Source organism: Harpia harpyja, chromosome 1 (assembly GCF_026419915.1).
Source record: "Harpia harpyja isolate bHarHar1 chromosome 1, bHarHar1 primary haplotype, whole genome shotgun sequence".
Taxonomy (NCBI): domain Eukaryota; kingdom Metazoa; phylum Chordata; class Aves; order Accipitriformes; family Accipitridae; genus Harpia; species Harpia harpyja.
The window spans coordinates 32,364,205-32,390,523 of NC_068940.1; the positions used below are offsets into that span (position 1 = coordinate 32,364,205).

The 26,319-nt window shown below is 44.6% G+C and overlaps 1 protein-coding gene across 4 annotated transcripts in view; it reads right to left on the reverse strand.

The window, feature by feature from the left end:
* Window positions 1–26,319, reverse strand: part of COL9A3 (collagen type IX alpha 3 chain) — a 43,360-nt gene that overhangs the window by 12,087 nt on the left and 4,954 nt on the right. For 2 of the 4 annotated variants that reach the window (XM_052785837.1, XM_052785838.1), the window contains exons 3-23: window positions 25,991–26,059; window positions 21,402–21,437; window positions 20,883–20,954; window positions 20,025–20,078; window positions 15,486–15,521; window positions 14,863–14,886; window positions 14,328–14,381; window positions 13,601–13,654; window positions 12,805–12,846; window positions 11,379–11,435; window positions 9,627–9,680; window positions 9,093–9,146; window positions 8,513–8,566; window positions 7,712–7,765; window positions 6,524–6,577; window positions 6,020–6,073; window positions 5,676–5,729; window positions 4,991–5,044; window positions 4,187–4,231; window positions 3,152–3,205; window positions 2,664–2,717 (exon numbers count right to left, since the gene is read on the reverse strand). In XM_052785837.1, coding sequence (XP_052641797.1) covers window positions 2,664–2,717; window positions 3,152–3,205; window positions 4,187–4,231; window positions 4,991–5,044; window positions 5,676–5,729; window positions 6,020–6,073; window positions 6,524–6,577; window positions 7,712–7,765; window positions 8,513–8,566; window positions 9,093–9,146; window positions 9,627–9,680; window positions 11,379–11,435; window positions 12,805–12,846; window positions 13,601–13,654; window positions 14,328–14,381; window positions 14,863–14,886; window positions 15,486–15,521; window positions 20,025–20,078; window positions 20,883–20,954; window positions 21,402–21,437; window positions 25,991–26,059 — 1,083 coding nt within the window. Of the gene's footprint in view, window positions 1–2,663; window positions 2,718–3,151; window positions 3,206–4,186; window positions 4,232–4,990; window positions 5,045–5,675; window positions 5,730–6,019; window positions 6,074–6,523; window positions 6,578–7,711; window positions 7,766–8,512; window positions 8,567–9,092; window positions 9,147–9,626; window positions 9,681–11,378; window positions 11,436–12,804; window positions 12,847–13,600; window positions 13,655–14,128; window positions 14,308–14,327; window positions 14,382–14,862; window positions 14,887–15,485; window positions 15,522–16,248; window positions 17,895–20,024; window positions 20,079–20,882; window positions 20,955–21,401; window positions 21,438–25,990; window positions 26,060–26,319 lie in introns of those variants that run through there. The other 2 variants (XM_052785845.1, XM_052785852.1) reach the window with 2 other exon arrangements.

Sequence of the window (26,319 nt, forward strand, 5' to 3'; positions counted from 1 at the left end):
AAATGCTTATTTCTATATATTGATGCTTAAGAACATACCATACTCATGAGCAGTAAAGATCAATGACAGCAAAAAGTGGTAGCATGATAGTGTGTAGACAGTATACATTAAAGGGGATCTGCTTTCCCTATATTATGCTTTTAATTGATCCAATTCTACAAGAAACTACTGTAAAACGTGCTGCACACACTTGAAAATGAGAAATGGCAATTGCATCCACTTGATTGGACGTACGCGGTGCCAGCAATATAGAAAAAGGCAGTGTCTTATGCTGTTAGTGCGGGTGCTTTTAAGAGCCTGGCTCACTAGACAGGACACGAACGTTACTGTTAGGAGTCTCTATTGCTTTCTATTGAGAAAAATGCGATAAAGATCTCGGGTGAAAAAACCCCTACATAATTTAGGCATCTAAATCCCATTTTGTAAAGCACTTTCTTGAAACAGATGCCTTAGGCAAACTTCTCTCACAAGGTGGGACTTCAGCTTTGTCTCCTTTCACAGCTGTCTCTGCTGGGTGTAGTGTTAAGGGACACAAATAAAGTTCAAACTGGCCGCCACAGACAAAGGATCAGTCAGCACGGACTGTCCAACGTACCAAGACACCAGCTGTCTACTGGATTGCAGTGCAGGTGTGCCCTGTGTTAAAATGGCACCTGTATTTTTTCCTTAAGTATTTTTTCCCTAATTGTCAGCCCTACAAATTCTCCCTGGTATCTGAACACCCACTGTCTCCTGTAATTTTTTCTGGTTGTTAGGAAGAGGAAATCCTCGTGTGATGTGTGACTCAATGTATGATCTAAACCAGTTGCCCTTATCCCTGCCTGGCTCTGAAGATCAGCACGGCCGTAACCTTGTGCAGAAACCAGCGTCTGCCCAAAGAAAGGAGCCAATCTGTTGAAATAAAGCAGCATCGCCTTCAAAAGGCTCAGGTATTTTTGTGGTTACTGTTTTCACTCCTGTTTTCTGCTTGTAATTCAGTAAGGAACTTTGAGAGTTATAAATACAGAGGTCTAGGAAAGTTACGTTAAATTGCATCAAAAATGACTCGGCTGTGCTGGTGCCTCTAAAAGTGCTGGGACCTGATAGAACCTGACAGCCTCTGAATGGGAAGAAATGCTTGATACGCTATGCTAAATAAAGTCAGATTGTTTTGAGCCAAACAGCCTTAACACTAGACAAATCCTGCAACTCTCTTAGAATAGCCCAGGCTTAACTATAATTCATATAAATTAGGACTCTAATAACATAAATCAGAAATTAGAAACCTAGGTTAGAAAAAAATATGGGTTCAGCTGCTATTGCACCCACATCAGAAGTCAGCACCAATGCAATTAGCTCAACTGCATTTGATTTTTGGCTATAATATGATAACTTCTGTGGGGCCAGCTATTTTGATGAAAAATTGCAAACATAAAAGCAAACATTATTCATTTAGTTTATTTCTAAGGGTGATTTCCCTCTTCTTGGAAGTTTAAAGAGCAGCTGCTCACAAACAATAAATCATCATACAGTTCAATTTTTTCCAAGTGGCACATACCAGAAATCACGTTAGACTTGCTGTAGGCTTCTAGATTTCAAAATGAGATTAAGAGGGGGAAAAAAAGAAAAGAAAAAACACCCAACAAAATCACTGGAAGGTCAGGTCCAACCACAATGGCAGCACTAGTTGCGGAATGACAAAATAAAAGGCATCCTAGCATTTTTAGTAGTGTGAACAAAATCAGGTTTTTATCACCCTGATATCATTTATTATTATCTCGGCTATTCAGCAGGGACATAACAGGTCCATGCAGTTATTTTCAGGTTTGTATTGCAACTCCAATTTATTTCTCAGGCTCTGAGATGATGCAGGGAATGCAATGAAAGCAGGAACAAGATGCTCTACTGAGGACCTCAGCGGTTTCTAACCCAGAAGTTTCATAAAGTTGTCAGTTCACAGAGTAAAAGTGAGAACTGCTAGAGCTGTGTATGGGGTTTTGTTCCCTAGGGGCTCATACCTACAAGCTCCCAGCAGGATAATGCTGCTGCAGTACTGGGTGGGAGAAGGAATCTGTTTCAAGCAGTTGGGAAAAGCATGCAACCATGTGTGAGAAAGGCAAGAGATTCCCAACAGGTCTACCAACTTTTTAACACTTTTCAAGCCCCTGTCATTCACCATGACAATGTGCAGGCTTTCCAGTTTTGTTGCTTGTACGGCTTCAGGTTTTGCAGTGAACCTCTACTGCTCCAGGGAGAGCGATACAGGAATGGGAAGGATTTCATGTTTCATGTGCTGGTGGCAATGTACCTTCCAATATCTTAACAGGAGTTTTGCTTCATTAATATCTCACATGCAGCACAAGCTGAACCTTATTATTACTGTGTAATGAGGGAATTGCTGACTGTCCAGTCTCTCCTGTCTGACTGTAGCAGCTCTACAAACCTCTTTGGCAAAGAAAGCTGCAGTTGTGCAACGAAATGGGAGGAATCACTTTGCATTTGCACGGAGCTGTCAGTGAGAGCAGGATCTGACCCACTTATGGGGGAGTAATTCCTCTGCTGCCAAAACTCCCCAGAGACAATATCAAGAGAGAATGAGGCCTTTTACTTTAGCCAGAGAGTAATCCCCATGTACTGAACTCCGGTTTGGTATCTATTTGATTTACAAGCAGCGCTGTACTTACAGTTGCTCCTCTGGGTCCTGGCAGACCTCTCTCACCAGGAATACCAACTTCACCCTGGCAATAACACCAAAGTCAGCCGTGCCATTTAGGAGCCACGAATCCACCCTTCCCAACCCACTGCAGAGCCAGAACGTATTCCCGAATCCCAGGCTATTTCAATCCCAAACTCCCTGCCCTGTTGGTCCATCCACTAGGTCGCACCGTCTGCCTTGGTGGGCTTTGACCTGTGCTGCAGCACAATATCCGTGCACGGAGGTGCCCACCCGGCCGGCTCGCATGAGGCTTGCTCGGTAGTTCCACGCAAGTGTGGGGCTGCCTGGGAGCACTCATCACTGCGGGCTTGCATGCCTTGCAGGCAGCACAGCAGCTATCGCGTTACTGAAAGCTTTATTTGTGCAGGGAAGCAGCACGCGAGCTCCAGCTTCGCGGTTTGGTTTAAAACACACTCAGCAGAGCTCGTGGTAAGTGTAAATGATGGGGATACCTACAGGGATGCCTGGCTCTCCAGAGGGACCTGCCTCTCCCATCTCTCCAGGACTGCCCTGTGGAGGAGAAAGCAAACACTCAGTTAGGGCGTAACTTCAGAGAGTAATTTCTGTCCTACGTAGAGCGACAAACAGAGGAGGGAGTTAAAACCTGGATCAGGAAATAAAAACAGCTTTAAATTTTTACAGTTTTAAGATCAAGGTGACAAAACTCTCAACAACAGACATTTAAAGAACAGGTGAGGTGTACATCCCGTCCTGGGAGCAGTGACTAGGGAGGGCTGCCAGCCCCAGGGCAGTGCCACCACATCCCATCTCGGACAGTGGACCAGTGAGACCGGGATGCTCTTTTGGAGGCATGCTCAGGACACCCCATTTCATTCATTCCTGCATCACCTTTCTGCATGGAGAAATGCCTTCCTGCAGCGTGCTCTCACACACGAGGATTAGCAAGAATAATGATGCAAGTGAAGAGGGGGAAATTCAGAAAGGAAGGGGAGGGACAGGAAAAAAAAAGATGCTTCCACAACAGCTATGTGCTGGACTGCTTTGGTCTGTCTGAGATTTTCTTTTATCTCACAGGTTGGGGCCAATCTAAAGCTCTGTGGAAGATTTTCTCCTGAGGTAGAGGAAAAGTCTTCCAAAGGCAAGATGAGATAATCCTGCTCCTGCTTGCAGATGCTCAGCCTTTTGATTCCCAAAGATGAAGCCTGCCCTTGGGACTTTGACAAAAGGGTGACTGCTCCCTTCTGAGGTTTACTAAACAACTGACGGCTCTCCCGTGCATCTGCTGTGTCTTCACTGAACGAGGTGCAAGAGCTGTCTCAGCAAGAGCAGGGCCAGCTCAGTCATTCTACCCAATGCCTGCTCCTCACTGCCAGGGGAACCCAGCCCGGGCAGGAACGCTGACACCATCACTTCGGGGTAAGTGTTCCCAGGGTCTACTTGTGGGCACCAGTCCCCAAAAGCCGAAAAGCCTTGCCGTGACAAGTTTAGCAGCTTCTGCACCAGAACCCATCATTAGAGAGACTCACTTACTGCTTCACCCTTTGAGCCTTTAACACCTGCTCTTCCAGGCAGTCCCTGAAAAAAAAAAAAATTAAAGCAATGTCAGAAGCAGAGTTATTAAATTTGTTATTCTGGTCTGATTGGATTTACAAGGAGCAACATTTGCTTGAAGAAATGGAGGATTTGCATTTCTGCAGCTTTCACCATGAAAATTATGGCTTCAGTTTCCCTCTTGTTCACCGCACTAGCAGCTCTATATACACTAATCCTTGACAATTAGAGCAAAGAGGAGGAACATACAAATAGAGCAGCAGCAGCAGTATTTTGCACAGCAGAAACTTCTCTCTAGGGGTGTTCAAAATATTCTGTAAGGCAGGAAGAAAGGAACACTTTACCTCTATTTAAACAGTTGGAAGACTGGAAAGATGAAACATTTTGCCAATGAACACCAGTAAGCAAGGGACAGAGCTCAGGCCACTGCTGAATTATTGCCATTTGTATCCCAGATCTTACCTCCCTGCATAAGGGATGCACGTCACTGGGATGTGGATGAGAAAATCCCTCTCAAATTTAAATTTTAAACAGAGCCAGAGTGGCCAAAAGCCAGGGTATTACTATAGTAGTATTTGGTGCTACTCCAGATGTTTTCCGTTCCATCTTGTACACTGCTCCCCTGTTTGTATGGTGGGAAAAGTGCATTTCCTCTTGGCTTAAATGGGGCGCCTTGTAAGGCAATGCACAAAATGAACCTCCCCTCTCCCCAGGAAGGATCTCTGTACGCAGGCCAAGCTGCTGTAGCACCCCGAAGGTGACGGGTCCTGCTGCCATACTCACAGGCAGTCCGTTTGGTCCTTTCTCTCCAGGAGCACCCATGCGAGCTGCATCACCCTGTGGATATCGAGAGGTTAGGAGGGACCCTCTGGTACTGGAAAATGGTCTGACACAGGTAGGGGACCCATTCCCAAACAGGCATTTGTAATATTCTCCCTCCCCATATGTGCAGGACCAAGAACCTGTTGTGTCTACAGGGGATGGGTACCCACTGGACACTGGGTGCCCAGAGCTCCCAGGTGTTTCCCTACTCCCCTTGCAGCTCCCAGCCTTTCCTGGCAGCACACGGTCCCTGTTCCTGCGGGATCACCGTTCAAAAACCAGGCAACTAGTACCTGACAGCACTTTGTCTACAGGCAATTAAAATAAACAGATGTCTCTGTCAACAGCTCTGAAAAGGCATCTCTGAGGGCCTAGAGTCAGCCAATAGGAACCACTAAGCATAAGGACACAGTTGAGTTTAGATCCTATGTGCATGGCCCATATGTGCATCTTCTTTCTTTAGAGAATTTCCTTGGGATTAATTAATAGAAGCAGCTTCACTCTTCCTCACTTGTTACACTATTGGAAAACTTTTTAGAAGCAAAAGCTTTCCAGCCATGCTCTTGACAAGCATCAGTAGCTTTACAAAACTCAAGGGACAGTAACAGAAATCTTTCCTGCAGTGTTTAAGTAGGACTTTACAAACCTTCTCACCATCGAGTCCAGGAGCTCCATCCCGTCCATCCTTGCCAGGCATGCCCTGCAACCACGCACAGTGCAGGTTAAGGTTATGAGGCAGATACCGGAGTTTGCAAAATACATTCACATCAAAGAACGGTCCAACTCCAGTTGTACTGGGAGACAGGGAGATTTTTCATCAACAGCAGTACAACTGGGTTTGGTCCAACCAGGATTACACTGAAGGTTACACAGACCCACAGAGCAGAATTTTGATGGCAAAGACTGTAAGGTGCAAGTTTTCTCCTATCGTGTTTTATCTCCTCATCCACAAGCAACAGAACAGCGAGACATGCATCCTACTTGACTTACAGGTTCTCCTATGAGTCCACGAGCCCCTGGGTTTCCTTTTGGTCCAGGTCTACCCTAGAAACAAACAATAAATCCTGTGTTATCCAGGACACAACCCTTAAGAACAATCAGTCAGCAAAGAGAGTACTCAAACTCTGTAGGGACATTTCATTCAGTTTGTGCTGGCTCCTACCCTGTTCATGTAGGTATAGCGGTTCTCTTTGGACACACCAGAAAACCGGCCCAATGCTGGAGGCAGCATCTGGGAAAATTCTTGGTTGTTTCAAGGGATGGAGATGTAACATCTGATCCCTGTGCTCTGGACTGTAAGCAGCACTTAGGCACCTTATTACTCAGGCATCTTTAATAAGACTCAAACATCTCATTTTTGAGAGGAATACTTTCATCCCTTTCACCTCCCTTTCAAATAAACCGAGGGGGGACAAGCCATAATAAACCCGTGAAACAGACTCCTTTGAATGTCACGTCCAAAATCTGAGCAGACAGGTGTTTTACTGCACTTACAGTATCGCCTTTGGGCCCTCTGAATCCTTGAGGTCCTTTGTTTCCTTGGTCTCCCTATGACAGGAAGAAAAACCCATTAAGCATCTTCATCACACAATGACAAAGACTAATGGTTCGAGGGTGCAAATGATGAAGGGGTTTTTTGTGCTGTTTTCTGGCGTTAGCAGAGGTGTGAGCGTACACATTCCCCTAGGAACTCGGCTGTACTTTCTCAGTTACGCTCTGTAATTCCTGACACACAGATAATTGCAGCAGGGACTTTGCCAACAATCTCTCGGGGCAGAGACCACCTTCCCCTTCATTTAATGAAGCATTTTCTTTAACCAGAAATAGAGTGGGAGAAAAACTTTAATATTTACTGTCTAGATCCTGCTTGGGGTAATTAAATGTTTGGTGGACAATAAGCACCTCATTTTTAGTTCGGATGAATTTCTTCTATAATTGCAAAGACTAGGGAGGGGTCCCCAGAGGGGGGTACTGTCTTGGGGTCAATGCAGACTGCGGTATGTTGGCTGGTGCAGGCAGGTGCCTGCTATAAAGCAGATGTCATATTATCCACACTAAGAAGAGACTAGGTGGAAAATGCTTTTATAGAGGCCATAATGCTGCAGATGCAGCTCAGGTCTCACATTTGGGCACAGTAAGGAGGGTACGGGAGTCCGTCCACAGGTAAGCGTGCAGGTTCCGTGTTCTACATTTCACCCCAGAGCTCTGCAAAAGGATGAGGACTGCAACTTTAATACACAACCATTTCTGCTTGTAGCTAAAGTTCTTGCGACCTATGGGCACTTGGGAATAGACCAGGTTCAAAGGATGAAAGCTCAGGATAGCGCTTGCTGATTCCTTCTCAAAACTCTCCTTCCCAAGAACACCACAGATGCCCCTCTCAAGTGCTTGCCCACAGCTGCTGATGCTCAGGGAAGAGCAGCGAAGAACAGAGAGCAATGGAAATGTGGTGAACTTATTCTGGCATGGGGCACGACTGAGGGAAAGACATCATGAGGTCTGGGTCAGGTGAAATAACGTTGCTCTAACTGGAGCGAAAAAGGCAAAGGGAATAATCTGATGGAGGTGGTCAGCACACCCCTCCTGTTTACTGGCAGTAAAGAGTTTAGCGCAGGAGGAATAAACTTTAGGCTTTGGTTGTGGAAGGCAGGGCCGTAGAGATGCTGACAAGTAGATACATACAGCTTTCCCTGGAGGTCCTGGGATTCCAGGTGGCCCTCTGAAACCAATGTCACCCTGCAAAGAGTAATACATCATTGTAGTGCTGTGGCTGGCAGAGGGTGAAGTAACAGTATCCCTACCTTATATCACAATCTAAGAAAACACAAAGGCCCTGGAAAGACACCCCAGATTTCTTGCTAGTTTGCAATAGAGTCTTGCAAAAGATCCCCCTCTGAACAAGCAGGTTTTTACTCTGGATCTCCCCATCACTATCTCTGTGATACACTGATATCATTCGTGGCCTTGCTATCTTGATAACACACTTGTTCCTAAATAAATGCATGACTTTATCAAATTCAAAACTATTCAGCCTCTAGGCTGATGGTCAAGGGACCTTGGCAAAAGTCCAAAGCCACGATGAGCTAAAGATTGACCCTGTTCTCACTGAGGAGACTTTTCACGTCCTGAAAATCTTTGTCCACCAGTAATTCTTTTGCTTTTTCTTGTAAAAAGAGACAGAACAGAAAGTGAAACGTTCATGAAACGTTTCCCAGTTTTTTGCAAGATTCTTTAGCATTGTCGGTCCTGCAGGGACAGCACTTTGCTTAGAACAGGCTGGGTCTGATCTTGTCAATCCCTCAGGTATGCAGGCTCCTCCGACCTTTGGAAGATTGTTCTGCTAGGGGCGTGCAGGAAAGAGCCTGCACTTTATATCTTTACAAGTTCTCCAGTGGTCTTCAGTAAGGACAAGTGCCACCTGGACCTCACGTGAGACAAACTGGGGGGGGTTGGGGGAAAAAATTAGAAGAAGGTGTTTCTTACTCTGTCACCGGCCGGACCCATTGGACCAGGGAGGCCTCTTAGTCCTCTTGGGCCCTAATTAAGAAAACAAATCAGTTAAAACCCAATCACTGTTAAACATAAAATGGCAGAACAGCATGACGTAGCAACTCATCAACACAGAAAACATTAAGAAACCGTGAAAAGCAGCAAAAAGCTCAGCCTTCTGATGCACGAACGAGACATTTTCCCCTTCGGTGACGACCTCTGAGCAAGCGACACTGTGAAGACACCCCACGCAGACATGCGTTCGGAGTGCCTGCCCTCTCCAGCCTGCCTGCCCGGCTGTCAAGCCAGCCCAGAGCTCAGCCTCAGATCCACCCAAAAGGTGTCCAGGGCTCTACTATTGCTTGGATGTCTCATCCAAGGTGAGGTGCCAAAACCAGGACCCGAATTAAAGCTCAGCGAAACCAGCACAATTTGTTTTTTTTCACCAGCACCAGCTTTCACATTTATTATTCTGCAGAGGCGAGAGCTGTTTGTGTGATGCAAGATGACTGATGGCACCACTGAGCTGCACAGTAAAAGGGTCACGGGAACCGCTCTGAAGAGTAGGTGTTACCTGCAGGCCAACACTGCCGGGAATTCCTGGAGGACCAGGAGGGCCAGGGTTACCCTGAGAGAGAAAAATTAATTAGATGAGAGGCGAGACAGCATAAGCCTGCCAACACAAAGCCAGGGACCTTCCCATCTTATTTCTCCACGAGCTCCCTCCCACCCAGATCTCCGCTTCAGAATTTGCTTCTACGTTACAGGCAATTTTTTCTACGTGCAAGAACACTTGATCAGTCAGGAATTTACCCGAGTGATTAATGCAGAGCTTTTTCCTGAGCTGACATCCCTGCATGTGAGACAACAGGAGTTAACTTATCAAACTGATCTTAACATTGCGATCATTGGGAAGATGAATTTTCTTGAAGTATTAGCACACAGTCATCCACGCAGAGCAATGGAAGCCAATGCACTTCAGTCATAGTAACTTCTCCTTCTTGTTCAGCCAATTGCCTCATTTCTCCCTGTCTTCTTGAAGAAATCATTTGTTATGGTGCTTTTAAAGAGAAAAATCCTCCCCCACCCCCTTTACATTGAAGTTTACCTTCTCTCCTTCTTTTCCTATTTCACCAGGTTCTCCTTTGTGACCAGTGTGTCCCTAGAAATAGGAGCTCCAATTATTCACATTCCAGTACAGTCTTGTTTCAAAATTTAGATTCTGTGAGATAGCTGTAGAGACCTAAACCCACACAACACAAACAACTTACTGGGAAAATAATGTACATATGTGCTGTAACCATGTGAATGGAGGTCACTTCTGGGGTTAATTAGCCATGCACCGTTCCTGTGTTCGGTATCACTGTGTCAGAATTGATCTAGTTTCAGGAAATGCCCAGATTTGGTTTTCAAGAGTGACTTGCGGTGAGACTAGGCTACAAGTCTCCGGACGCAATTCTCAATTACAGGTCAGGGACCAGAACTCAGTTCCCATCACTTTTGAAAATGGGGCCGAGACGCTCCTGAAAACCTCATTTTGTATCTTTAACCTCCCCTTTTAAGTCATCTTTAATGTCTGCATCATCAAGCTTGCAAAGAAATCCATGTCCCACTGAAATCTTTTCTATAAACTCAGATCCAGTTTGCTTCTTGGCTCCCTTCCTATTACTGTGGGAGAGACCCAGACTAATTTCAGCGATGGCAGATGTTATTCCTCACCATGCAAAAGGTCCTGTGCATCATTTGCATCATAATTGGAGACCTTCATAGGTTTTTCCATTTCATAAGCTATGAATTTTGACTAGTTATACCCCAAATATTGTGTATTTCTAATGATATTTATGACTCAGCTCAGAGACCAAACAGACCTGCAAAAGGTCAGTTCATGAGGAATTGAGAGCATTTCCCAGGAGATGTTCCCCCCATTGCCAACTTCTGCTAAATCCTGCTAAAAAAAAAACTCGAGTCACTTATTACTTCAGCTTACTGCTGGAGTGTAACCTACTGCACACAATTCGTGTGAATCATAGAGGGGACAGAGAAGGAGATGTTTAACTGCTGAGGGAGGTTTCCTGAGGGTTGCAACCTAGAATTTATGTACCAGAATCAAACAACATCAACAGAAAGCTGCCTGGTGCTACACTGGGTATAAAATGACAATTAAATCGTATTTAATCACATAAGTTATGTCTTGCTACAGTAAAATGTGTACCTCTGTGTTTACAGGGTCTGTGAGCATAATTTAAGAACTGGTGAGATTTTTACAGCTCTCTGAAGTCTGAAAAGGCAGCACATCATTCTTGAGGCAGCCCTGAACTGCTGCTCTCTGCTTGCTCCTGTTCATCAGTTGTGTCCTACAAGGCTTGCATGATATTTTAATCTTTGTGCTCGCCCTATGAAAAGGGCTCAATTTCATTTGTAAGAATAAACGGCTGGAGTTAAATCTTCCATCTAACAAAGGTTGCAATCCTGCAAAGGATGGAGCCACAAAGCTACGTGCCCGCAAGCGCAGGCAGGTACTTGCAGGATGGATGCAGAGCCTCTGGCTGAAGGTGAAGGGAGAGCGCTCACACTTTGCAGGATTAAGTTCAGTGGCAGAGCAGCTATTGCTACGAGTGGGGCAACAGCCTGCAAAGAGGGCAGGATCAGGTCCTTCATCCTCCTCTTGTCTCTTAATTTGGCTGCTTTAGCGGTTTTCTGTTTCGACAGCATAAACCCAGGCAAATGCATGGCTGGTTTGGAGAGCTGTGGAGCCTACAGGAGATGTGTACTGTATACAAAACAGTTTAATCCCAGGGGTTCACAGTGGTATTTATTTGGGGAGACAGACCCCTGTATCTGCAGGTTGTATTTTTCTTACCTTGAACCCTGGCATTCCTGGGGGACCTGGAGGACCCGGTGGGCACAGAGCTGGGCACTGCAAGGAACAGAAACACTCTTTGGTTTATCAAGTACGCACAGCGCATCCAGGGAAGCTAGGTTCATTACTAGGGAGAGGCAAAAAGGTCACGTGGGGTTTGGTTCTAAATCCACTAAATCTAATTCATTCATAGCATCATGTACTCACTGGCATTTCCCTATGTCAGAGAGTCCTAAACAGGTCCTTAGGCCCCCAGTAACCCACAAAATAATGATTTATGAATGGTTTGCTTCACTTTGAACATGGGCTGTGAGAAATTCTGAAGGCTGACAGTGGTCCACAGTCCAAAATGCTGGAGAACCACAGCTCCCCAGTGAAGCTGGATGGGTATCTCGTAAATCATTAGGAACATATTTAAATCTATGCATTCGTTGACCCCTACTGATTTCCATTAGGCGACTCACCTAACTGAAACAAGGACAAACATTAGAGTTTATCAGAAGGGGACCTATAAAAAACTCATCCAAATACCAATAAGCTGGTATCTGCAGACATCTAGGGGTGGGTGAGTTTGGGAACAAATCGGAACATGCATGGACATTTAATGGGGACTTAAAAGACCATACTCTAAAAACTATAAATAGGGAACAAGATTTTCTTCTGCAGCTTTTCTTTCATTTGTTTGTTTTTTCTCTCAATAAAACCTCAGGCAACACCTCTGTAGCAGAAATTTAATTTTCTAGTATATTCCATGGGGTAACTTAAATTAAACTTGCAGAAATAGTATCATTTTCTATTAACTTCCACGTGACTTGCCATAAGGCAATCTAAACTGACTCTGAGCTTTTTTGGGGCACGCCAGTTAGAAAACCAAAGATGCTGTCACAACAACAGCTGTGAAATCTGGAAATGTCACTTCCATCGTTCATGGACTTAACACTCCTTTCATTCCCTTGAAAGAAAGGAGTCAAGACTTTCTCATAAAGAAGGAAGTCTAAACAAAGCATATGCCCATAGGAACCCAGTGCCACCATCCGTGGAAATAAACAGTGCAACACACACGACCTTTTCTCTTGCAAAGCAGGACTGGAAACAGATGCATGAAAAGCTGTTGTCATTTACCAAATGCTAAAGTTGTTTTGTAAATGAAGAATGTATGCAAAACCTGCATTTTGGAAAGCAAACTGGAAAGCAAAGATCAAGGAAAAAATTAGCACTAGCACATCTACCTCCTTGAAAGAACATTTCAGTCTTGTAAATACACACACAACACTTATGCATTCAGCGATAAGGCAGTTTAGACCCATGTCTGCAAGTCTGAACAATGCATGTTAAATGGTCTGACAGTCACCCAAGTATGCCAATGAAAAGCCGCATCAGGGATTAAACCAAAAAATATTTTCATGCTACATGAAGAAAAACCTACCTGAAGGTCCCCACCGCCATCAGGAAAGGAGCCTGGAAGACCCTGCAATTCATGACACGTGGTCTTTTTAAATATATCAAGACAAACACCAGGAGAAAATACAATTTCTGGAAAACGCACTTTACAGACCCAGCTCAGTTGGGTCAGCATGAGGCAGATACCCAGCCCCACAGCATAAAATGCAGCTCCTGAGCCCAGAGCATTATGAGCAGCACCAGTCCTCAAAACAGACATGTCAGGGGTGTAATTAGCTTCTGGAGATGCACAGCTGAACATGGGGAAGAGCCTTGAGCCTTAGGTGATGAAGGCAGCAATTTGAGAAGAGCAGCTGTGCCTGGCTCTCCTTCGGGCCAGGGAAGTTCCTTGGAAAAGACGTCCCTACCCCTCCGACCCTTCAGAGATACCGCAGCAAACCCAAAACAGAGACTTGCTGGTTTCAAGCCCCCTTTGCTGGCCCCTACAAGAACACATCGTGATCCAAGCAATCACACGAACCTTGAGAGAACAGAAAGCCCATCCTGCGATCTGCCTATGCCATAAAGCCTGGATGTCATTGGGTTCCTCCACCCCCACAGCACAGACAATAAACAGGAGATAATCAACACACCAAAGTGCAGCCAGTGAAAAGTCACTGCTCTCCTTGGGGCACGGTGTTTACGGCCTGCTGAAACCTAGCCTGGAAAGGGAGCACTCAAAGCAATGGCAGCAAATAAAACGCGTACATTCTGGCAGCAAGAAGAAAATTCTGGACTCCCCATGGGAATTTTCTCACATTTATTTGCAAGTCTCAACTTACGGGAGGTCCGGGTGGTCCAGGAGGCCCTGGGAATCCTGGCAGACCAAAGGGACCCTAAAAAGAGTGAAAAATAATAAAAATTCCCCTCCTTAACCATTTAAATGAAAATGCGAAAGGAGAGGAAGGGTGGCTACCAAATACCATTGCATATTTGTGAATGTGGGGCAAGATATCTCTAATGGGACTAAACTGCACCCTTCCTTCTGCAGAGGCTTCTATGACTGCAAAGAGAAGGGCAGATGCATTTGCAAGCATAGGGATTAGGACAGAGGAACATATCCCTGCACCTACATCCCTGCTTCCACTGGCTCTGTACCTCTCCAGTGGAGCTGTGGACACCCAAAAATGATGGTATGCTTCTGCAGAATGGGCTTGCTCAGATCAGACCCATCCTGTTCAGTAGCTTCTTTTGAGGATGCTGAAAGTACACGTCAGCTGGTAACTGACCCCTGTTCTTGTGATATCAGCTGCTCTTTTGTCCTTACTCATAGTTGGTAAAGGAAGATATGGCTGCAAGCAGTTGCACACCTTTGGCATTGCACTGGTTGACTGGGGTGATCCTACACAAGCTGATACAAGGAATAACATTGCCCACAGGCGTTTGTAGAGCTTGCAGTGTCTTATGCATCACGCTTCCAGAATGGGGTAAGAGACCAGAAATGAACCTCATTCTTCTGTGGTTGTGGCACAATCAGTAAATGAGGATCAAATTGTAGGAGAAACTCACAGGAGGACCCCGAAATCCATTTCCACCTGGGAGCCCACTGGGTCCTGGAGGCCCCTGTTGAACAGAGAGAAGATCCTTACACCCGTGGCGACCTCCCATAGCTGCCAAAGCCCAGGGGCAAACAAACAGTCTGGCTGTCTTCAGTTGTCTAACCCCCCCGAGGAGCTCAATGCTGCACCCAGACAATCACTTTACCAACGCACATCTTTCTTTTTGCTCCACCTTCCCACAGAGCACGCTCTTGTCAATGTTTTGTGTTGCCAAAATCTGTCCCATCTGACACAGGGCAGCTCTGAGATACCCCAGGAACCCACCAGACAAAAGCTGCCCCAGAACTGGTGGTCTCCAGCAATTACAAGGCTGCTGTGCCTTGAATTTACACCAGCGCCAGCTTCCCTGGGGTCACGGTAAGCATAAAAAATGCACAAGGCTGCTGACGCAGGAGAGGGACCCAAGGCCTGTAACACTCAGAGTATCCAATAAAGCTGGTATACTAATTTAAACCTCTTTTTCAAAAACGAGCCTCATTACTTACTGGAGGTCCTGGTAGTCCTTTGCCCTGGAAACAACATTTGAAACAGTAAAAGATCACTTTGAAACTGAACATACAGGAAGAAAGCAAACCTCAGAAACGGCTGCTTAATTTTTTTTAAGTTTCCTTAGCACTCCCCTGTCCCCAATTATTGTAATTTGCAATCAGAGCAGTGCTGGAGTCTTAATGAATCCTTTTGTTGCCTCTAATAATTTGTATTCCCTTTACATTGCTGTTACCTATGAGACATCTCTAAGTAAAGCCACATACGGTGATGTGACAGTGGGGCACAGACATTTATGAAGACAACATTCTAGTTTATCTACTTTTCCTTTTTTTTTTCCTCTTATTAGACATTATCTAATGTCTAATAATCTTGATAGCATTTGATATATGCTAGTCTTTATCCCAAGCTGGCTTGCTTTTAACAACTCAGAGACTAAGAACAGGCCCTGTGTTACCAGAACAGGTCATACATACATATTTAAACACTTCAAACAATATTTTCACTCATTCAGGCTTTGATCCCTTTGTTTGGGATACAAGGCTTCCCGTCTTCTCTTGGTGATTGTTTTAGCATAATATTACAAAGCATCTTTACATATGCCCTTTTAGGGGTTACTTACAGCTGGTCCAGGTGGCCCGGCAGGTCCTAATGCACCCTGCAGGAAAAAAACAGAGTGCAAATTAGCAGGGATAAAACAGAAACTCCCACATGGGTAGACACCAATGCTTGCTCTTCTTGACACCAGTCTTTGTTGGAAAACTCCAGCAGTGTCTTACAGTAACAGCACACAGCTGGAAATGCTCAGCTGAATTCACAAATATAAGGACATAAGCTTATGGATAATGACTCTGTCATTCCTAATTACTTGATTAAAGAACATTTTAAGATAGTAGGGATGGATGTTCAGAACTGGCCCCAGTAACTTTCTTCACCATTTGCTGGTCAAGAGAGGAGAGACTAAAACATGAGCTGCCCTAAAAGACAAATAGATACTTCTGCAAGTCACAGCTGGCCTCAGATTAGTCTCCATGAATATCTAAAGGTTCATAAATTGAATTTCATCCATTTGAAATATTCTCATTCATAATACATTCATATTGTAGATCCAATGACTAAATCATCTGAAACTATTTACAAGATTTGGACTCATTCTAGCGAATTTTATTAATTCATTCATTTTCCCTTCAAGCAAAGACAAAGATTTGGCAGCTTCTGCCTCTTCACTAGCTTCCTTGGCAAATACCCAATCTCCTTTTCCCAGTTTGCATTCTTACTCTTAAGCTTAACTAGAGTTTGGTGAGATCTTATGTCTTAGAATAGAATTAAGTTATTCTTGAAGTTGTTACGTTCCTGCTTAACTGAAGATAGTAAGACAGACAGACCTTCTTAATCCCTTTGTTGCATTGCAAAGATGCCACCATTGGCTGGTAGATGTAAAATTAATTATAGGTAGTAATTCTGAAACAGAAAGTAAATGCAAATATAAAAATGAACAAAAAAACCAGTGTGGTGGGTTGACCTTGGCCAGCAGCTGTTAAGATATCTCCAAGAGATACCGGGCGTGCATTGCTGCCTGATGCTCTCGGGCCTGAGAGCCTCCTCAGAAAACAGCTGTTGCTGCGACAGGGAAAGGAAAAGCAGAGGCAGGCAGCTGATTAGAGAAGACCAATTTTGTCACTCCTTTTAAAAAGCAAAAAAAAAGAAAAGGGGGGGAAAAAAAAAGTGCAGAATTGCCAGTGTAATTTGCGATGGATGATAAATAAAATAATAGTTTGCTCAACAGCACTGATGCAGCTGTCACAGTGAGTTTCTCTAAGCTGTGCTGACACTCAGGAGCTGCAGAAGAGCCGTGTTGTTCTCAAGGCCCTGCCGCAGACAGCTCTTTGCTTGCATTTGGGTTGTTTTCAGCTGATGTTGCTCTCTGATAAAGGCAGAACTTAAAATAGTAAGTGAGAAGGTGACAGATTTAAACACAGAACAAACCGTGTTGTTATTTATGGACTGTGTTAAACTAGTGCCAGCAAAATCCTCATCTCTTTGTGCAGGGGACAAAGAGCAATTACAGCATGAGGCTTTCCCAGCCTCTCACCAGCCAGATTGCCCAAACCTTTTTTCCAAATATTCTCAAAACACTGCACAGAAACATCTCGAGAATGATGTCCAGAGCTGGAATTAAATGGTATCTACCCCCTAGGACCAGGAGAACAAGGCAGATGGATAGACCTAGGAAATATCCCAACACACTGCTGTTTAACGTGACCCCACGGATGACGCCAGCCCTTTCCTAATGTTCTGCATACCAAACAAGATTAGAAATATTTTCGCTTGTTAAGCTTAAGGAGAAACATACAGTGGACCCAAGGCCTCATTAAGAGCAGCCTTGTGAGGAGAGGACTATAATCCAATAAAAATCAACTCTGTGGCAAATATCAGCTCATTCATTTCTCTTGCTGCAGGTTACTCTGCTTTTCTGATGCCAAACTACTGACGGTTGTAAGGGACAAGCTGGGATCTCCTCCTGCAAAGAAAACATTGAATTCCTGGCACCTACTGACTTATACCCTAATCCTGCCCCCACCGAAACCAGCCGCATAGCCCCTTTCTGCTTTAGCCAGCATGCCAAAAGGTTAGCAGAGTACCCAAAGTGTCAAGCATTGGCACTTTACTCTCTTTAATTTTGGTATCTTTGAGGGTGTAAGGTGCAGCACGCAGCAGTTAACATTCCTGGTACGGTAAAAGATCATTGAGTCCCTGAGCAAGCTGACGTGACTCCATTAAGTTCAAAGGAGAGACTCTAATTTACACCTCAATTTTAATAACATTGTCTGACTCAACTCATTCTCCTGGTAACAATGTTCTTTCTCTTTTGATTAGAAAAGAATCTCACCATAATTTTTCACTTTAAAGTAATATACTTTATGAATACATAACTATGGAGCAAATACTTGATTAATATGACATTCATAAATAAATATGAATAATTATGTTTTCCTCATTGCTTATTGAGTAAAGCACCAAACTTCAAAATGGCCTTTGAAAACTTTCCAGTGAAGGACACCAGTATCGAGCACTGAGTTCAGAACCCAGCTCATTCCTGGCTAAAAATAAAGGATTTTTTTTTTAATTGGAAAAACAAGTAGGCTTGATCTAATCAGTTTGTAAGCAGAACCATGAGAAGAGCTAATGGATGCTGATAGTAACAGGAGATATTTAAGATAAAAACCATTTTGGTATGCTGCCTTCACAGTACTCTGTCCCTGGTCAGACATGAATCACTGTTGGACTGATGAAGCATGGCATATAGAGGAAAAGAAATGTTTAGCAATAACGTATTACTAAAAACTGTCTTCCATGAGCCCACTTCCATATGCTAAACACCTTCACTTTCAGACACTCCAGTTCAGAAAAATATGCTTATTTAGAAGAAGTCATAGTGTTAAGCATGAATTCAATCTCACAACAGTAAGTAGACACCTGTTTATTTCAGTGATTCCTGGGAGACTGAAATATGTTCTAAGAGTTGGGGAGAAGAAAGAAAGCTGGGATAACAATGCTGTCCTTTTAGAGTGCTAAAGCTTTTAGAGGTTTTCCTTTTCTGGGCTTTTATTAGACCAATTAAAACAATTATCCAGATGGACCACTGACCTTGAAAAGCTCCCATAAATGACAACAGGTCCCAAGTTTGCCCTATGCTGACAGATTGAGTTACAAGACATGGGAAAGCACATCAAATCAGAGCATGTAGTTACAGTAACTGTGTTTGTGTGCTTCTACTAAACAGCTGAAGAGGAAGCTCTTGTGCCCAGAAATTATCTGCTCAATTACCCTGCAAACTAGGAGCTTGTGTGCTAAAGTGGGCATGGGCAAATACTACCACTGAACATAAAAAAGGGGCACAAAACTGCTCACAGTCTTCTGCGTGTGGTCCTGAACTTTTCTATTTTAAAAACCAGGGCTCAGTTCCCAGAAGGTGCTGGACTCTTGCCACAGATTGTCTGAGAGTGGTCAGGATTTTACAGCCCTGGATCTCTGGGGAGAAAGAAGGGCACGAGGAAAAGCAAAGGAGATGGTTTTTAGTGCAGTGCCGATGGACGGAGGCTTGGAGCTGTGAACAAGACGCTTGGGTCCTGCCACTCAAATTCCCCAGTGGCCAAGCGAACTTTGCCTTGCACATGGGAAAGGAAGAAGAGCGCATCAAAGATACATGGCTCTATCACTTATCCCTTTAACTAAATGAGACAACTAACAGAGTTTTGAGCTCTGGGTAACTACTTGGGGCAACAAATGGATTATTGAGATATACCGAACATGTTAGAAAAGTCCACCTTTTATAACCTCTGCACGCTGTGATGTGTGTTCAGCCCATCGCTGCAGCCCCGAGTTCAAGAGACCAGTAAATCAGCTGTGGATACAAGCCTTATCTTCCCATGCTGGGAGACAGGCAAATAGCCATGCTGGATAAACATCTGTGCTGAAGGGCTCACTAATGTTTAGTTCTTAAAGTCACAAGGATGCCCAAGTGCCTTTCTGGCCCCGTTGTAGATGATCTGAAGGACATCTGTAACATCTCAGGCAATCATTTCTCTGTCCCTGTGGTGCCCCTTAGCAGAGCTGTAATATGCAGGAAGCAAGAAAACCCCTCTTATTTCTTGCTATGCTAACAGGAGAAGTTTATGCCAAAGCAACTAATAATGTCAACCATATGGACAGCCCCAGAATTAACAAAAGGCAAAAGTTTAAACAGTTAACACACAGTAGCAGTAATTATAAACATAACAGAGCTGGGTACTCAGACTGCACATAAAAGCCAAAATAGCTTCACTTTGATAAACTTCGTAATTAAGTCTATCGACTGCTTCAAGGAACTTTTTAGATACTTAAAATATCACCAGAGCTGTTCTGCACTGGCACTCCCACCACTGAGGCTATCCAAGCCCATTCAAAGCCATGTGAAAGAAAGATGGATCTCATGCCCTGCCTAATGAAAAGCCATCTGGGGCTTCATTTCAAGGGTCCAAGTATTCTGCAAGGGTGTATGGATAAATGCGCCATAGTAATCAACGCTTGAATGTCACCAATTTACAAAGGAATGAGAAATCATCAAACAATCAGTGACAAAGCTCATTTAAAGGGACTTAGGATCTAATGTGGTACTCACACGGTCTCCTGGAGGCCCATTCGGGCCAGGTGGGCCATCAGTTCCCGTTAAACCCTGTAAAAAACAAAAAACCAAAAAAAACCTAAGTGTGAAAACAGAGAAATACAGTAAGAAGAGCTATAGGAAGTCCCTGTCACTGTCACCAGCACAAATCATCTGGATGCCAAGCTCTCAGGAAAGCCTAACCATTTTATTTCTCTCTGTAATTAATCACAAAGGAAAGGACCATAAGCAAATTATCAGTACTGTGCCCTGCGCATTTAAGTGTGGATGAACAGCACCAAGTAGTCTTGTTACTGGTGTTTACTGAGTTGCAGCTTAGCTGTGGAAGCTGACTGAATGCTTCCTCTTGGCTGGTGCAGAAGAAAATGTGCTGGCTAAAACTTTACCCCTGCTCAGCTACCGTGGCAGTAAGCTGGTAAGCTGGGAAAACTTGACTGCGGGCAGTCACTTGTCCAGGGCTGTAGGGCAAATCCTAGGCCAGTGACCAGCAAGCCTCAGCTAATAAGTGCGACTGGATTTCTGAATTGACGCTCAATGGGTTTGCTCCAGAAATGTCAGCTGCTGCCTGTATTTCTGCAGACTTGCCCAGCGCACCTCTGAAGAACTGCCATGTTTCATTGTAAGAGTGCCGTCCTATCAGTTACGCATCTCAAAATTGTTCTTATAGTCCTTAGTTCAACCAAGGGATGCTTTCAACTCTTAAAATTTCTCCATATACGCAAGACATATATGTAGATCCAGGACCTAGTTTGCTTCTCCAGTAGACATAGAGAAAGTTGATGAGAGACTTCAGGAAAACACCCACATCTATGTGAAATATTTAAAAGATCTAAGAGAAGATGACAAAATACTCACATCCACTCCAGGAAGGCCAGGCAACCCGGCTTCACCAGCTGCTCCAGGCTTCCCTGGTGCACCTTTTGGCCCCTAAATCAGATAAACAGGCAATTATTTTTAACATACTAACAAGAGAAACGTGGCATGCGCTGCTACAGGCTACAAGATGGAAGTTCATTTGTTTATGTGTTAATCTTACACCATGCAACATGGAAGAATTCCTGCAGAGAGATGAAACTTGCCATGAATCCATATCCAAATCCTAATTAATTAGTTTCAGTGCTTTGGCTCAGTTCCACATACAGTTACTCATAAGCTGTTCCTAGTAGAGGGGTAAAAAGGGATGGGGTAAGTAGCCCAAACCAAATTGCTGTGCCACCTGGTACAATTTTGAGCACCCCCTGGCAGACTGAGGAGCTGAAGCAGACTCAGACCAATGCTGCAGATCAAGAGGAAAGTGAGCCAGTAAGTCTTAGCTCTTGCAATGTGTCCTTCTCAAAAGGATGAGCAAGTCAACGTCAACCAGAAAATACTCACTGGTGGGCCTGGCAAACCAGGAGGGCCCGGCTCTCCCTAAACGAAAGAGAAAAGACATCAGTGTTAGTGCTGAACCTCCTTCTGTTGACTTTTTGCAACAACGGTGTTCCCAACTGTCATAGCACTCAAGTCTCCCTTCATGCCCACTCCAAGATTTACCACGCTCAGTCTTATGAAGCTGATGCTCTAGATCCTGCTACCCCCTAAAGCAGGATGAACTTGGGTGGCCTTTTCCACCTCCACAATAGCAGATTTGGTAAAACGCACATCCTCAGCCTCCCAGAGAGAACCAGTGCTTCTCAGTGGTGCCCAGCACCTCCAACTTTTTCCAGATATACTTAGAAATTATTTGCACTCAGGCTTGTCTGCAAGTGGGGCAGAGAGGAAGTCGGATGGCCATCGAGGCTTTCAAACATCTTCCTGATGAAACAGAGGGATACAATGATAAGCTTCCAGGTATCCAGGACACAGTATGAAACTGTGGTACTACCAGGAGTTGGGGACCATCAGAAAGTGAAGAATGAACAAACTGCCTACAATGATTTTCTCCGTATGACTAAACTTTGACAGGAAAAGCAAATGAACAAAGCCCCCAGCTGATTTCCACCCAACTCAATTGCACAATCTGGATTTAACCCAATTTTTATAAAATAATTCAAAAGTGCTCATTTTTTCCTGTCCTAATGGAAAGCAACTTTTAAGAACAGCATTAAAGGTGTTTGGAAGACAATATTTAAGAAGTCTTTGAATCACTCCTTCTAGCTCAGCCAGCTGTAACATCATTCAGGAGCTTGCATGGACCCCAGACAACAAGATATTTGTGTTTTATTGTTAGCCCCCAAAAGAAGCAATCATCTGTGACTAGCAGGAGCTTGACTGGAGCTTGGTTTCCCATCTCATCCCATAGAAAATCACTTTGTGTCCCAGTTTCAGATGTCTGCATGGTACCCTCCCCTCCTGGCTTTAGGATAAGTGCACTAAATATTGTGAGAGGCTCGGGTATTGTGGGCGAGCAGAGGGGAAGGGGCATGTTGATACCCTGGAAGAAAAAACATCCATATGGAAAAAGGGTGGTTATTAACAGAGCAAGGCTAGAAATAACACCATCCCCACCGTGGGCCTGATAATTAGGCGTTAGAAGGCAGTAAGCAAAGTTGTGGAATTTATAGCACATTTCTATATTTACTGTGTCGGCAACTGTGAAGTCTGTGGGCAAATCTCTCCAGACTGGCTGCCTTGATTCGCTCAGGCAAGGATTTATGTACTGCACTGGTGACCGACCAATGCACAGACCAGAGGGTCATTGAACAGAGGGATCTTTATGCTCCGTCTTGCTGAAGCTGTCCTTTGCCCACAGATTTTCCATAAATAGTTATCATTATCATAGGTGGGGAAGGTCCCCTGCCAAGGAAATGAAAGGAGCAGTTCTTTTGCAATGAATGGTTTGAAAAGGCAGCTAGAAATGGCAGTAGAGGTGGTTTACTCCCTCCTCCATTGCTGGAGATTGCCAGCCCCTTGCATTTTTTCTTGCCTGTGTGATGGTAATCCATACAGCAAGGTCATGGCATCAGCAAAGGCTGTTTGGGACCATCTGAAACCTTGATCCTGCCATCGTGGACCCCTGCGGGACTCTGCAGGAGCACCAGAACTTCAGTCAGCTGAATCAAAAGCCTAATCAGTGTTCATACCCCTAATGCCAGATCACTGGGAATTAGAGGCAAAAGCTGTCAGCAAAAGGAAATGCTCTCCTGGTGCTACGCGAGAGGGAAGGAAGTTTACTCTTTCTTAGCAAGTCAAGCCAGGAGATGGAAAGTGGGGGGAAAAAAACCCTTGATTTTTGAGAAGTGACAATTGCTTATTAGCAATTTGGGGAATTACATCCCCAGAAATAATTCACAGGAACTTGTCACTAATTCTTTTGATCATAACATGCTGTTTCTATTCTTGGGATGGAGAGATTTTGCTTGTTACTGAGTATAAAACATGAAGCATGTAAAAGGCTATAATTATAAAATATTTCAGAGGGACTTAATGTTGCAGCTCCCACCGAAAGGCAGAAACGAAAGCAGGAGCTTCTAGAAATTGTGCTTATGGGGTTCATCCAAGGTTTGTTCGGAGATATCCTGAATAATTGAGCTGTATGTTATGCATTGCTCACTGCTCACAGCCAACAGTAAGGGACTGCTGAACACCTCGGCAGCACTCATCCAGCTCAAAGAGCGTTCAGCGACTCTTCCCACACAGCGTTCATTCAATGCCATCTGCGAAGACGACCCAGCTGGAGTGGCTTACGGAGTTCAGGGAACTTGCATAGGTACGGTCCAGAAAAGTTCTGATTGTGCTTTAAAAATAAGTCTCATCACTAAAGAAAAAAAAAAAATAGAATAATGGTTTCATTCTTTGCAGTGGTAGAATTGACACTACCACTCAGGCTCCACACCATCCTCTCTGTGCAGCACTATGAAAATGTAGAGCAGTGTTGGATTTTATATGCCATAATTTTTTAGAAGGTACTGCCAGAAAAACAGTAGCCCTTAAACCGGGAAGCTGTATGACTGTGCTCAATACTAGCCACAGCTCTGAATCTCTTCTCCTATGCAATTCCTTAAAGGACTAAATGTCCTGTTGAATAGCAGAAACCATCCTGGAGCCTGTCCCTTGAACAGCTGGACCACCTCATATGAACAGGGCACCCGACAACCTATATCCATAGGAGGGATGTAGATCAGGTCTGTTCAAATGAGAGACTATTTCTGCATAGCCAAAACTCCAGCCTCAAGCTGGGACTGCAAGACTCGGCACCTTAAATACTTTACTCAGCTGTTTGATTTATTAGGACTAAGTTCTTCATATTAATTAGATGTTGCTATTTGGTCCTGTCACACAGGGAGCCTTCTGAAGTTTTTAGCAGTGGATTAAAGGGCGCAGGTTCACATGACCAACATCTCCCCGGGCTCCTGTTTCCAAGAGCAATCAGAAGTGATGCTGGTACTGTTCCAGAATTAAGGGGTGAAATATCCTGTAGAAAGCAGGACCTGAACGACACAATTACAGGGATTTGTTTCTTTCCGATTGCCTGTATGCAGAAGTTGGTTATGACTTGAAGCCTGAAGGGCTTCGTCCCTCCCAAATTCTTCTTTTTCACTCTGTACAGAAAACACAGCCACCCCTTCCTGAAGCCCGCTGGCGACACTGATGTCCTGCTGCAGTGACTCCACAGGCTCACTGCTGCGAACGTGAACACGTGTCCTTTCTCCTCTTCCAGGGTGTCCCCTCAAGCCTTTTATCACATCATGAAAAACAGCGGAGAGAAACCGTCGAGGTACCAGCTCTGAACTTTTCACGCTAAAAAGCCAGAGCGAGATTTTCAATAAACAGCCTCCATTAGTCGAAAGGACACTTTAGAGGAACTAGCTGCAAATCAATGAGGTTCTCTCTTCAGACCAGCCTTACTCACAGAGCCACTATGAAAGCTCACCACTGAAGACAAAAAAGCTCCTTGTTCACCATATACCAGGGAACTCATATATCTTTTTTACCTTCTTATCCAAAAGAAAGTGACCTGCATGGAATGAATAATTTTTTTCAAGGTTGCTTAAAGGCCCAGTTCCAATAAACTTCCTGCAGAAAAAATTTAAAAGGCCCTGCCCTATTCCATAAGCAGCTTAGAGACAAGCGCTACTCAAACTGAGTATTGAAGCAGGAATCCAGCCTTTTGCATTTGATGTGGTCGTGTTGAAGGTCCATCTGATGCTCTTTTTATCCATTGCCAGCCACAGGACACAATTCAGTCCTTATCCAACAAATGCACAGAAGCAAAATTTTTCATTTCTATGGAAACACCAATTAAAAGTAATAGGACAAGTTTTTTTTCTCCTCCAGTAAGTCCTGTGGTACACAGTCTTCTACCTCTGCAGGAGGTGTACGTGTAAGGAACTGCCTGCTGAAATAAAGGGTGCCCATTTCATTTGCCTCTTGTGCCACAACAGGCAATTCATGTCCGGCAACGCACGAGCCAGATTCTGACCTCTCGCATGCCAAAGTAAGTTAGGGATAGCCATACTGCCAATGTTGAAATAAAACCAATATAAGTAAGAGCAGTGTCCAGTGCTGCATATTTGAGTTTCTTGGAGCCTCTCTAGAAACATGCATGCTCTGAAGTGTCACACAAACCTCTCTCTGAACTACAGAACGTGCGGTGACTCTGGCACATGTCGTACCCATGCACTCAACCTTACCTATTACATTCCCCTTCCTCCCTAGACACCAAAAGAGAAATACCCTACTTTGCAAACAGGGTCACGAATCCCTGTGCATACACTAGTTTTGTCCTGAACTCTCTCTTGAGAGAGGGGATTGATCCTGCAAAGAACCTGAGGCCACTCAGCACCTCCACTCGCTGTTCTGACTCTTGCAGAAGGAGGTCTCTTGTGAGTAGACTGGTTCTCCAGGTCCATCCGCCTCTGAAGGATGGCCCAAAGGCTGGGTCTCTGGAGAACAAGAGCAGCTTCTCTGCTCAGTTGGCTCTGCCTCTGCTCCACCCCTCGCCCTCCCTCGGCCGAGCCTGCCCTCTGCCGTAAGGCACTCACATCGATGCCGTCCTTGCCAGATGGTCCAGGGGGTCCTCGTGGTCCAGGGGGGCCTTGTGGTCCTACTCTCTGAAACGATTAGGGGAAAGAGAGAGAGAAGAGTTTATTTTTGCATCAGAAGAAACATACAGGCTAAATCAGAAAGCAATGGCCGAGTCCTACAGCTTATCCCTAAATCTGCACTAACCCTCCATCCCCCAGGGCCCCCCAGCATCCTGGGTGGACTCAGAGGAGCTCAGGAGCGGTGCAAGGCTCTTTGGAAAATGCTTTTGACTGAGCACATCCTTGGGGCTCCCAACTTGTTTAACTGGTGGCTTATGCTGGGAATC